The sequence below is a fragment of the Gasterosteus aculeatus genome, chromosome 4 (genome assembly GCF_964276395.1).
Source record: "Gasterosteus aculeatus chromosome 4, fGasAcu3.hap1.1, whole genome shotgun sequence".
In the NCBI taxonomy this organism is placed as follows: domain Eukaryota; kingdom Metazoa; phylum Chordata; class Actinopteri; order Perciformes; family Gasterosteidae; genus Gasterosteus; species Gasterosteus aculeatus.
In genome coordinates this window covers 22,223,965-22,236,439 of record NC_135691.1, presented here as the reverse complement: position 1 = coordinate 22,236,439, position 12,475 = coordinate 22,223,965, and the positions used below count along the sequence as shown (strand labels likewise).

Sequence of the window (12,475 nt, the reverse complement as noted above, 5' to 3'; positions counted from 1 at the left end):
TTCTATCAGTCTGTTGTGGCCAGTGCTTTGTACTTCGCCGTGGTCTGCTGGGGGAGCAGCATTGGAGCCGGTGACACCAACAGACTTAACAAACTTGTTAAGAAGGCCGGCTCCATCATTGGCTGCAAACAGGACAGCTTGGAAAAGGTGTTGGAGGGGAGGTCACTGAAGAAACTGTTATCCATATTGGATAATCCTGACCACCCCCTCCACCACCTGCTACAGGGACAGCGGAGCACGTTCTCCAACAGACTGCTTCAGCTCCGCTGTCACAAGGACCGATACAGGAGATCATTCCTGCCCAGTGCAATAACACTCTACAATAAATCATCTCTTGCTAAATAATGACAATAACAACCCTGTACTGCTGTGATGTTGCTGCTCTTCCTCTTCTCCTTTTACAAATTATTATTATTGCACTGTCTCTTCTTGAAAGTTATTCTTTTCTTATTATATTGTATATAATGAGTATATAATATGTATCTTTAATTCTATTTTCTTCCCTGTACATGCTGCTGTGACACCAAAATTTCCCTCTTGAGGCATCAATAAAGTATCAATCTATCTATCTATCTATCTATGAACATATGTATAGCATAACAAATTAGGCCAATGCATACTATAAAAGCAAAATATAGAATTAAAGTTGTACACAAGTGAACCCTAAATCCATCCAAGATCCAGACACAGGCTTTGTTCCATTTGTGCTTGTTGAACATCATCTTGCTGAGACACATTGTCCACCTGGCCAAGTGTAAGATGTATGAACTAATACAACTAAAAATTCTGTCATAATATACCTTTTAAATAAAATAAATTTGGATATTTCATGTTTGTTTTTTAACACATGGACATCTACCGCCATAGGCTGGCTTGTTAACATACATGAGGAAATGTGTTCTCAACCGTTCTATTGTCCTGTACAGAAAATGATATGTCAATAAAGTTTTCCCGCTTTTGGATCATTGTGTGAGCAGAACTGATGTCCCACTGTGTTTTATTCCTCCGCAAGTATATTCGGGCTGGTTATTCATGCAAGGAACTGTAGGATATTAGAAACAAACTGACGACCAGGTTCATAAAAATAATAAAATGCATATAGTGTACAACAGAATACAGCCATGATTCTGAAACTGTGTAATCAATAAAGCAATGACAATATTGTAAAACCACTGTAATTCTGCAACTGTAATAGAATAATACCAATGTACAGTTATGATTGTATTTGATGTAATGTAATCAACTGGAATGCATGCATGTAATACTTGAACAACAACTGATATTGACTAAGGATCATCCGAAATCCGAGTTACATTGAACTCACCAGAAGACCACTCCCAGAGGAGTGGACACTAACTTTCACACCTTTAAGCGTTGTTATAAATACCTGTAGGAACCATTGTTCTCGAGTTCGCTGGTGGAGGCGACAGACGGGCACTAGGGATGGTCAAAGGACTGACCTGGGGCCTGTTGGTTGCTGAGACCAGCGGCTCCTCAGCTGAGATGTTCTTTTTACCACAACGCCACAATCTCCTTTATTAAATACATTTGATTTAACCTTTTGATCTGCGATGCCCTCTGTCCGTCCGGCGTTTCTTCATTTTTGAACACAACAGAACGCTGAACAGCTTACACCTGTTAACATGGCTAACTGTGAACTATATTATCTGCCAGCAATTGATATATCATTATGACGTTGACATTGAGAACATACAGCACCACTTGATAAGGTTATCATGAACAGAAAATGACTCAATCTCCCTCTTCCTATAGCTAGCTACTCAACGGGTAGTTAACTTGCTGAACACTGGCAATCCACTAGCCAAGACAGCATGCTAGGTTGCCGGAGGTTCACATGCGACATCCCCCTTTGAGAGAACGTCAGAGGAGGAATCCCTCTTCCGGGATGGACAGGGGCAATGGATGTCATGTGTGCAGAATAAACAACTGTCATGTTGATTGTGGTGCTGGACCCAAGAGCAGAACAACAAGCAGAAACGCTTCAATAGTTTTCATTGTCAAGAACCAGGAGGTGCGAGGATGTGAGCTGGCTGGAGGAATGGTCGGCAGGCTGGAGCAGGCTTAGTCCACTTGGCAGGTTGCATGCAGGGACTCCAGAGGGGCAGAGAACCTAAAGGCTGAGGCAGACAAAAAGACGTTAACACAAGGCAAGGATTGGAGTTGTAGCCGTAGCATAAGTTCTAGGTTTCTGAACTGACGATGTGGCAACGGAGGAGTGAAGTGCTGGGGAATATAAAGCCTGGAGCCCGATTAGTCAATGGATTCCAACTGTGCTGATCAATCAGTGGGAGGAGCAAAGCCCCTACCATGACAACAACGTAACAGATGTACAATAGATTCAATTTGATTCAAAGAAATGATTCAAATATTGAGAGTAGTAAGCCAGATGTACGGCAGGACCACTGCAGAGACAACTACCATCAGACATAAAAACCAATCACAGAAACCTGTGGAGAGTCAAAGCACAAAGACTTCAGGAAAGAAGCCAGTAATAGTAATGTGATTATTATTAATGATAATAGCAGCAGCAGTTGTCAGCAAAGCCACGACAGGAGACAGGAACGGTCCAGACAGATCCATGGAAACCTGCGATGCGAGAACGGACAAAAACTAAAGAAGAAGCTGAATTAGTGATGTGCATTAATGACATGTGAATGTTTATAGGAGAGGGCCGACGATCATCTTTGGCACCAAAAGATTATAGACATCAACGCACAGTCATCTTGATTATCAGATGACCCAGAACACCATGTGCCTCTATGTGGAAGAGCACAGACTCTCTGTCGTACTAAGGTGGAAGATTATTGCAGTTTTTCCAACAGAAGCATATACTGGGTAAATAAAATCGGTCCAAGCACAGAACCATGTGGGACTCTGTGATCATTGGTGGTCATCGAGGATTCACAAACACAAACTGGGATCGATCCAATGAATACGACGTAAACCAACCAGGTTGCGGGTCCTTTAATACCAAATCAAATGTTCTAGTCTCTGCAACAGGATACAACGATCAATGATGTCAAACGCGGCACTGAGGTCCAGCAAGCAACAGAGATGAGCACTTTGTACAATTAGCAATTAGAAGATTATTTGTTATTTTCACCAGTGCTGTTTCTGTGCTATGATGCACTCAAAATCCTGACTGAAAATCCTCAAACAAACCACATCTCATATTCCTAACAGTTCCACGACTTATCAAGTGCTTTCCTCTCCACGTTCACTGCCTGCTGAACCAAAACTGTGTATGTTATTCCTGCTGTATTGAATATATATAAATCAATTTTATTTCACTTTTTTAGCAGTGGACCTCAAACTTCCTGTCTACAAGCTTTGACTGGGAGGCTCCTGGGGCGTTCCCAGACCAGTGTGGAGCTAGAATCTCCTTACCTAGTCCTGGCTCTTTCCGGCTGGCCTTGCCAGGAAAACCTCCTAAATCAAAATGATATTCAACCCAAAAATAATTTTAATTCACTTATTTTTTGTTTTGAATAAATTGTCATATTTTCATTATCAACCTTTTCGATGTTTACAATATTATATTGAATAAGATATGCGGGGGGACCCTTACTTTGTTGTTATTCGATACCTGCGAGGAAATGCATTATTCTTTTTCAGAGAACGAGGAAGCCCCGTGACCAACACGTCAGGACGTGACGCTGCGGTCCTACTTATATCCTCCAGCTTCCTGCCCCCAAATAAACAGAGATCCGAAAGAGACAGACCTCTCACTCGCTCTATTTTTCAGATCTAATCAGACTCCTGTCATCATCGGCCCGCCCCCCTCTAGCAAGAGGGACACTGCACCCTCAACGGCCACTGTTTTGAAAGTTATCAACGTATGTTTATTTTCTGTTCCCGATCAAGGCCTTAATTATTATTAGTAAGACCAATATGTATCAGAATTTCTATCATTATGCTCTTACATAGCTGAATAAAATAAATAAGGACGGGGGCTTGGTGCCAAAATCCTTTCCCAATTCATCAGTCCAAAAAACTGTGTTGTCTGTATAAGAAATAGTAATTAAACAAACGACCAACATGTATTTAATATGAAACTGCACATCCTTTTTCTTAATTAAGAGGGCCATCGGGAATGGGAACATGTTGAATAAAGACAACTAAGTAATCATATGCATAACCAAGCACAATTTTGACATTAATTTTCCGTGTGAATAGTTAGTAACCGACAGCTTAACGTGAGCTGAATTTGGCAACAAAGAACTGGTAATCAGAGGAGGAATGTGCGGCGCGACTGCGCATGCGTCAAGATAAACGCTCGCATCTGACGACCGGAAGATGAAAACGGATTTCAGCTCAGAGTAAGTCATCCTCTCAGCACAGCCCCATCTGTGTGTTTAACAGGTTTCCTCCGGCGGCTCTTCTCCTCCAAGGACGTTTCTCTGGGCGAACTTCAGTTAATCGGTGACTTCGCATCGTCCTTCAGCCGGCGGCCCCGTGACAGGAGCTTTAGTGTGGCGGTATGAGACGCATCTTTATGTTACCTTAAATTCTGAACTGTGGAGACACCCGCCAAAAACCCCAAACCGGTCTCCTGTCACAGCGAGGCGAGCGCAGTGAGACACTTGTTAACGCTGCTGTCACGTCATTTTTCATTTTCTCAAATTTCCAAAGTATAAAATCCCCATTAGTCCATTATCAACATCGCGTTAGCTAGCTAACGTGAAGGAATCCTAGCGAACGTGTCTTGTTGTCTAGTGTTACACTGTCTACTGCCAACTACAAGTCAAATTCCTTGTATGTATGACACATTTTGGCAATAAATGTTTCCCGATGTCTGCAAAGGAGAAGAAACTTTAGGCTCTGAACCGTCTGGCTTTCAGGGTTTCTGTAACTGAAAAGTCATTCATTCCTGTGAACATTTGAGTCAAACTGCCCTCCTTTGCGTACAAACTCTTCTGTAAATTCCGCAGATGTCGAGATACGAGCACATTGCTGATTTTGGATCGAAATGTCCTCCCTCCACCTGAACTCACTGTAAACTGCAATTACAAATACAATTGTTTGCTAAAAATCTGATAAAGCATTCACTGAAAGGTGGTGGCCGTGCATGTCCAACTGCCTCCCTTATCGGCTCAAACGTGCACGCCCTCACACCCGGGTTGCCACCATCCCGCCCACTCTGGTGATCGCCTGCAGTGACTCAAATGTTGGGAGTGTTGTAACAACGATCTGGCTTTCTCCTATTCTTTTTAGCAGGCAGGACGTGCTGACCAGACCGCTGTGCTTGCCAGAGCAATGAGGGACGGGATCAAATGGGAGAGATAAGCAACAGCACAGAGACGGAGGCTGTGGCCGCATCAGCGATGCAGCAGGAAGAAGCTGGAGCTGGAGAGGAGGCCGAATCCCAGCCGCTTTACCGGATAGAGCGCCCCGTCTACGATGAGGCCTTCATCAGCTCGCAGCTTCTCAATCGCAAGGACAACTCCACCACCCTCGGACAGAGGCTGGCACAGCAGCTCCGGTGAGTTTATGATCAGCTGGATTCGTCCTCTCAAGCAAAATCAGTGTGTCAAGTCTATATATTTCTGTTTATGTAACTCATTGGCGGGTTAAAGGGACTCCAAAAAACTTTCTTTAGCTGGAAATGTTAATTTTCCTTTTCAAAGTCTGTTTTATTTAAGCAGTAAGGTACGAGATGCTGTGCTTTATCGTCAATAATGTTACTGTTCAAGGGTGTGGTTAGGAAACCCTTAAACTGTAACGTTAATGACAATAAAGTACTGAATCAAGTACCTTATTGCCTTTATAATCCGGTTACCAGCGACATTATTAATAGTAAGTCTTTCAGCATAGACTAGTTGTAGCCACCAAACGTTGTGTATTGCATTTCAGTAGCCTAGAGAGCAAATGGTCCCCGTACGTGTGTCTCTTGCTATGCAACAGACAAACAGCATTGAGAACATCACGTGTGTTGGCCTCCATCATCCCAGGTCTCATTCATTCACATTGTTCATGACGTCCACCTGAACTGTTGTCTTCAGCTAAAAGGTTCCCTAAATCGGTTGCGAAAGCTTGCATCGACCAAAACATTTGTCATTTGCAGCGTTTCCGGTCTGATCGCCACCAAACTAAAAAACGAAATGACCACTTTTAATCGCGCAAAATCAAACTGTTATTTTGAGTGCGCACTGATATGGAACGCTCAGTGGTCAACGTAAGACTGCACGGTACATTATGGCTCAATAAGGTACACCCCAATTCTGGATTTCATCTGCCCCTATTATAATATAATAATTACGTACAAACTTCTGAATGAATCCGCTTCTCTCCGTCTGTACAGCTGTTCATCAAAGAGGGCCAAGGCGGCAGCTTTGACCTTTCTGCCTATTCTAACATGGCTGCCGTCGTATCCAGTCAAGCAGTACCTGTTTTCGGACGTGGTGTCTGGTCTCAGCACGGGAGTTGTGCAGCTCCCTCAAGGTCAGTCGCCTAAACATTCATTTCTAATGTCTGATTTGGGAGAACGGAGTACATCTCCCCAGTTGACCTAATAAATCTCTGACTGAGACCAGTGAAGCTGTCGCGCCGGCGGCTTCAGCTTCCCGCTGTCTTTGTTGTGTTCTCTCTGCAGCTCTGAGCACTCGTCTCCCGGGACTGCTGACTTTGTTTATCTGCTCCACAGGTCTAGCCTATGCCATGCTGGCCGCTGTGCCCCCAGTTTACGGTCTGTACTCCTCATTCTACCCCGTCCTGCTCTACACCTTCTTTGGCACGTCCAGACACATCTCCGTCGGTGAGAAATAAACTTCTTAAACGTCTCTTACTTTTGGGTCTGTTCCCTTTCTTTATTGCATCTCTGTGTGTGTTCTTGTGTGTCAAAGGTTTTCGTTATTGTTGCTGATCACCGCCTTAATTACTGTTGTCAACTGTGTGAAGCTTTCTGTTCTCATACAGCTTACAGTAATGACAGTGAAACTTTCTCAGAGGAAACACGGCCTCATGCAGCGTTTTGATGGCAGCTACAGGTTTTCATGAATGGAACTTTAGAAAAGGCAGCTTCATATAAAGCAACGTCTTCTCTCACCATTATCTCCCTGTTTGTGTTCTATCACGCAGAACCTTGTCCATTTTAGTTTTACATGAGTAATGTAAGCTTTAGGCTGAACAGTGATGAAATCTACAGTTTTTCATTTCAATCACAAATTCTTAATAATCCTCCTGGTGACATTTTCTTTAAGGAACGACAGGTCAACTGAGGCCAATTTTTTCCGGCTGCAGTGGCGGCTGCTGCGTCTAGGCGTGATGAGTTGTGGCCCGGTGAGCTTATTAAGTTACAACAGCGATGGTGCCAAAGGTCATCAGGAGACATCGCTGTTGGGTAACAGCGATGTCTCCTGATGACCTTTTGAATGTTCTAAACTGTCGTGTTCAATGAAAGGGCTTTTTGGAGATGCGCTTCATTGTTCCATATACAAATGAAAGCTAAAGATGTGAAAGTATAGAACACTTATTGTTCTTGGATTACCGTGTAGAAGCACCTGCAAGTGTGCTAAGGAGGAACGGAAGATCAGACGGGCATTACCTTACCCGGCCTGGATTGGCAGCTTACTTATTTTGGAAAAGTAACATTACACATTCAATTTTTAACCCTAACGATACAAGTAGAAAGCCCTTTGGACAATAATAAACTGTGCCTGGTGAATGTAATGCAAACACGTTTAACTTTGGGTGAAGCGCTCAAACGTTTTTTTTCCGTTGTTTTCCGGAAAGGTTAAGGTTAAAGGTTTGGACTATGCAAATTCCCGTAACCCAGAGTGTCCCTCTGACTCCAGCACTGTGCGTAACTTGGCCAGCCTTTGGTGCAGTGCTTTTAGAAGAATTCATTTCTTGAATTGTACATCTGTCACCACTTCAGAAAAAGATCAACATTGTTGTGGCACAACCTTTTTATAGGGAAGGTTTTTTTTCGTGTGGCGTCGACATCCTGTGCCGTTTTGTTTCGTGTTCTAAATGGAGGCTGTTGATGTACTCAGTCAGGTTGCTTTCCACTCTTCCCCCCCCCCCCCTCCCGCCCCCTCCTCCTCCTGGATCTCAGGTCCGGGTATGAACCTAATGAGCACAGCTCATGGGAAGCATAGGAAGTCATTCCCAACATGCCACCCGTCCAACTTCTTTGAGCATTAAAAGGAGGTTGCTCCTTTAACTGGGTAGAGAGTGAGAGGGAATAACTGGGCGGCTGTTCAAATGCTGGGAAAGACAGCCATCTCTCTCTCTCTCTCACACACACACACACACACACACACACACACACACACACACACACACACACACACACACACACCTCTAAAGGGCATCACCCCGCAGTCACACTGGACAGGATCCTCTGACTGGCAAGGCGATGACATGTTGCGATGGTGAGGCAATATGGATATATTAAACCGAATGATTTAGTGTTAACTATTTCATGCAATTATTCTAGTATCGCAAGCTAAACAATTATATTGACATCTAAAAACAGCCTTTTGTGGCGGCACCATTAGGCGCTGCCTTTGTTCTCTGCTGGTTTATGCCTGATTCCATGTGAACACATAACTCTTACAAGCCAATGTTTGGTTAGCGGTTGCTCCTCCCTCTTTGTTTTCCCTCTATTGACTGACACTGAAGAGACTGTGTACCTGGGCCACTGACCAAGTCCTGACCCAGTTACACTTAATACAAAGAAATAATTACAACACAATAGTTAATGTGCGTGTTTGAGTAAAAGGTCTCGTGCGTGTTACTGTGTTTGTTCCTTCCTGCTGAGTACTCTCTCTGCACTGGACTGTGGGAAAAGAAACCGTTTCCAATGTCAGCATGGCATCCTTGTTTTGTAGTGTCGAACGTCCACCTTTTTTCGCAATTTCTCCTGGGGCATCGTGTTCAAGTGGTGGGAAAGACGGCCTTTTCAAAGGGATACTTCCTCAATCCACAGTTACGTGCATATCATAGTCATGAACCGAAGCATGCCTGGGAAGGTGAAGTGTGCTCTGCTCTGTTTGTGCGATCTGCAGGAACCTTTGCAGTGATAAGTCTGATGATTGGGGCCGTTGCGGTGAGGGAGGCCCCAGACTCCATGTTCTACGTCCTGCCTGCCAACGGATCCAACGTCTCCGCCGTCCTGGACGTGGAGGCCCGGGACGCCCGCAGGGTGCAAGTTGCCGTTGTGCTCACCACCCTGGTGGGAATCATCCAGGTGAGCCTGGAAAACAGAAGAGGCTGCCGTTGATTTCACCCCCCCCCACACACACACACACACACACATGGAAACTTTTATTTGGTTAAAACATCCCAGTAAATTGATACAGCTCGCTGAGATTTTCTCACGCTAAGAAATCCATGTTGACCCGAAGCGGCAGGGTGTCTGTGAGTCCCTGTTGGCGTAGCAACACCTTGATTTCATGTTTTTCGTTTATCCTCCCTATGTGGCTTGTTCTTATCCCCTTTCCTATTTTTCAGCTTGCTTTAGGGCTTCTCAGGTTCGGCTTTGTGGCGATCTACCTCACAGAGCCCCTGGTGCGAGGCTTCACCACAGCTGCAGCGGTGCACGTGGTCGTCTCTCAGCTGAAGTACCTGCTGGGGGTGAAAACGCAGCGCTTCAGTGGGCCCCTCTCCGCCATTTATGTACGTTTTTATTTAGCTGTGGTCCAGTTGTGCGTTCGCAATGACTGCAGGGATCATAAATGGTTGTGCGCTTGCCCGCAGAGCGTCACGGCGGTACTCAGTCACATCGCCAGCACCAACGTGCCCACGGTCATCATGGGCCTGGTGTGCATCGTCTTCCTGTATGCGGTCAAAGACCTCAACGAGCGCTTCAAGAAGAAGCTGCCCATCCCCATTCCCGGAGAGATCATTGTGGTCATCGTGTCAACCGGCGTCTCATATGGACTGTCCTTATCAGAAGTCTACAAAGTGGAAGTGGTCGGGAAGATACCGACCGGGTAGGTTGTTGCTTTCCCATTTCTGATTTTACACAATGTTTTTTCAGCCATGGAAGTTTACCAAAGAACTTTAATAGATACGTGTCTTATGTTAATTGTATTGATTTTGTAGTTTGAGGCTCTTCAACACATAACATGCCAAAAAGGGAGCCGTCACGACATCAAACCATGCAGATGTTTACACAGCAGGATAAGTGTTATCTTGTGTGTTCGCAGGCTTCTCCCTCCTGCTGCCCCAGAGTTCTCTCTGCTCCCCAGTTTGGTCACAGACTCCTTCGCCGTAGCGATTGTAGGGTTCTCTATGGGCATCTCACTTGCCAAGACCTTTGCCCTGAAGCACGGTTACAGCGTGGATGGTAACCAGGTGAGTCCCGACTAGGTGAAGCACCCTTCCATGACAATCCGTGCTCTCACATGCACTCTGGGTGGAGAGGCACGACAGACGGGGCGGTTTGCCCCCGCAGGTCCGCCACTCTTGGTTTCAGCTTGATTGTTTCCAACATGGCAGCTAAGCATTACCCAAAAATGTGTTTCTGACAACATTTGAGGCCAGAAATGGGTCGCTTGATCAGAATTTCTCGAGTCTGCCTCGCGATGGTTCAATAATAATGCAAATTTTAGATTTGCCTGCATGAACACAGCCGTCTCTCTTGCTCTCCACAGAAGATGAATAGCATCCGTCATCTTCACATCAACGGATTTTGTGTGTCTCTACCGCTAAAGTTTAGTCCTCTAATTGGTGTCTCAAAAGCTACACGACACCTTTTTTTCCCTCCAATGAATTTCTTTGAATGTTTTGGGATGAAACCTTTGTGTTGTGCTGTCAGGAGCTCATCGCCCTCGGCCTGTGTAACTTCATCAGCTCGTTCTTCCAAACCTTCGCCATCACTTGCTCCATGTCGAGGAGCCTGGTGCAGGAGAGCACTGGGGGAAAAACCCAGGTAGCACATTTGCAGTAGTGATTACACTATCTCGCCCGACTAAATTGCTGTTGTTAAAACGTGTTTAGAGTGAGACAATGTTGACACAGTACTCGCCAGCTCTTTGTGTGCTCAGATCGCGGGACTGCTGGCGTCTCTCATGGTGCTGCTCGTGGTGGTGGCCATTGGCTTCGTCTTCCGGCCGCTCCCTCAGGTGGGTAAAGCCGCCGCTGATGAGGCGCGGCTTCCTGTCTGGGTCGCCGCCGGTGGAGCCGCCTTACCTGTTAAACAAACAGCGGCTGATGGCTCCATCGACACAGAATCTAAGTCACAAACACTAGTCAGTAAATTGTTTTCTAATGTGTCTCTGCGTTCTTTGTTCTCTGGTCTTTTCGGTTTACCAGACTGCCCTGGCTGCTATCATCATGGTGAACCTGTTGGGCATGTTCAAACAGTTTGCAGACATTCCTGCGCTGTGGAGGACCAGCAAAATTGAACTGGTGAGTCTGTCAGATCGAATGCAAGTGAAGTGAGCACCAGGAACATCAGGACACAATAAACTACAGACGTCCTGGCCCGGCATAGGGAATTAGATTGCTTTTGTACTCTCTTATGTGTGCCTTTTATAAAGCAGTTTGTTGGCACTCCGCATCAGACACCATTCAAACATCGTATGCATGTTGTACACCGTCTGAAATTCTCCATTTAAAAACGTGTGACAAACACAACAGATCCAGTAGCGTAATATCTTCTCTTTGGCATAAAGTGATAGATTTTCCCAAATAGTCTTGACAGTCCAACCAGTTTTTCCAGAGTGACATTGCATGATCAGCATAAGGTCATAGGTTGTAATGTCCCATGAAGAGAGACCTGTTACCTGCTACCAGCAATATATTCAATATGTATTTGCTCTTTTCTGCCATTCTCGAAATATGGTCTTGCTTTCCAGAGGCGCAGTGCATCTGAAAAATAAGACATTATGTGTCCCTCTCAGATTCGTTGATAACATGGCAATAGAAACATGGGGAGGATTGCACTCCTATTCCCACACTCCGTTAGGTCAGAGGAACAGAGAATGTAATACATAAATGAATCACCTTAACAAGCCTGTACGTTTGTCCTCAACCCCCCTACTGAAGACTACAATGTATCTATTTTACTGTTTAATGTCACGGGGAGCTGGAAAAAGGAGTCAACCATGTCGTGGAAGTAGATTTCCAATCATCTGACTTTAAAATAAATCTTAGGATAAAAGTATCTGCTGCTGTGCTGTTGAGCTTCCCGTCGTCCTGTTCCCCTCTCAGGCCATCTGGCTGGTGGCCTTTGTGGCGTCGGTGCTGTTGGGCCTCGACTACGGCTTGCTGGTGGCCATCTCCTTCGCCATACTATCAGTCATCTACAGAACACAGAGGTGCTGATGGACATCTTTCTGTTACCATAACATTCTTCTGAGCTACATTCACGGAACACACTCGATGCCACACAGACGTGTCTCACCTTTCTCTGTGTCTCTTCCAGCCCGAAGAGTGCCATTCTGGGCCATGTTCCCGGGACGGGATTGTACTGTGATGTGGATGAGTATGAAGAGGTGGGTCT

At 45.2% G+C, this 12,475-nt stretch overlaps 1 protein-coding gene and 1 long non-coding RNA gene across 5 annotated transcripts in view; one reads left to right on the top strand and one right to left on the bottom strand.

The window, feature by feature from the left end:
* Positions 1–955: 955 nt before the first annotated feature.
* LOC144406183 (uncharacterized) lies at positions 956–3,661 on the bottom strand. The gene is made up of 2 exons (XR_013467383.1): positions 3,590–3,661; positions 956–2,138 (listed from the first exon to the last, which is right to left on the bottom strand). It is a non-coding gene; the product is annotated as an uncharacterized LOC144406183 (long non-coding RNA).
* A 608-nt stretch (positions 3,662–4,269) lies between these two features.
* slc26a5 (solute carrier family 26 member 5) overlaps positions 4,270–12,475 on the top strand; it is a 12,578-nt gene continuing 4,372 nt past the window's right edge. For 2 of the 4 annotated variants that reach the window (XM_078101090.1, XM_040172809.2), the window contains exons 1-13: positions 4,270–4,499; positions 5,239–5,503; positions 6,323–6,462; positions 6,665–6,775; positions 9,033–9,214; positions 9,478–9,642; positions 9,724–9,959; positions 10,176–10,323; positions 10,787–10,900; positions 11,016–11,093; positions 11,284–11,379; positions 12,184–12,290; positions 12,398–12,467. In XM_078101090.1, the coding sequence (XP_077957216.1) occupies positions 5,295–5,503; positions 6,323–6,462; positions 6,665–6,775; positions 9,033–9,214; positions 9,478–9,642; positions 9,724–9,959; positions 10,176–10,323; positions 10,787–10,900; positions 11,016–11,093; positions 11,284–11,379; positions 12,184–12,290; positions 12,398–12,467 (1,656 nt within the window). In that variant the 5' untranslated portion in view covers positions 4,270–4,499; positions 5,239–5,294. Of the gene's footprint in view, positions 4,500–5,235; positions 5,504–6,322; positions 6,463–6,664; positions 6,776–9,032; positions 9,215–9,477; positions 9,643–9,723; positions 9,960–10,175; positions 10,324–10,786; positions 10,901–11,015; positions 11,094–11,283; positions 11,380–12,183; positions 12,291–12,397; positions 12,468–12,475 lie in introns of all 4 variants that reach the window. The other 2 variants (XM_078101089.1, XM_040172810.2) reach the window with 2 other exon arrangements.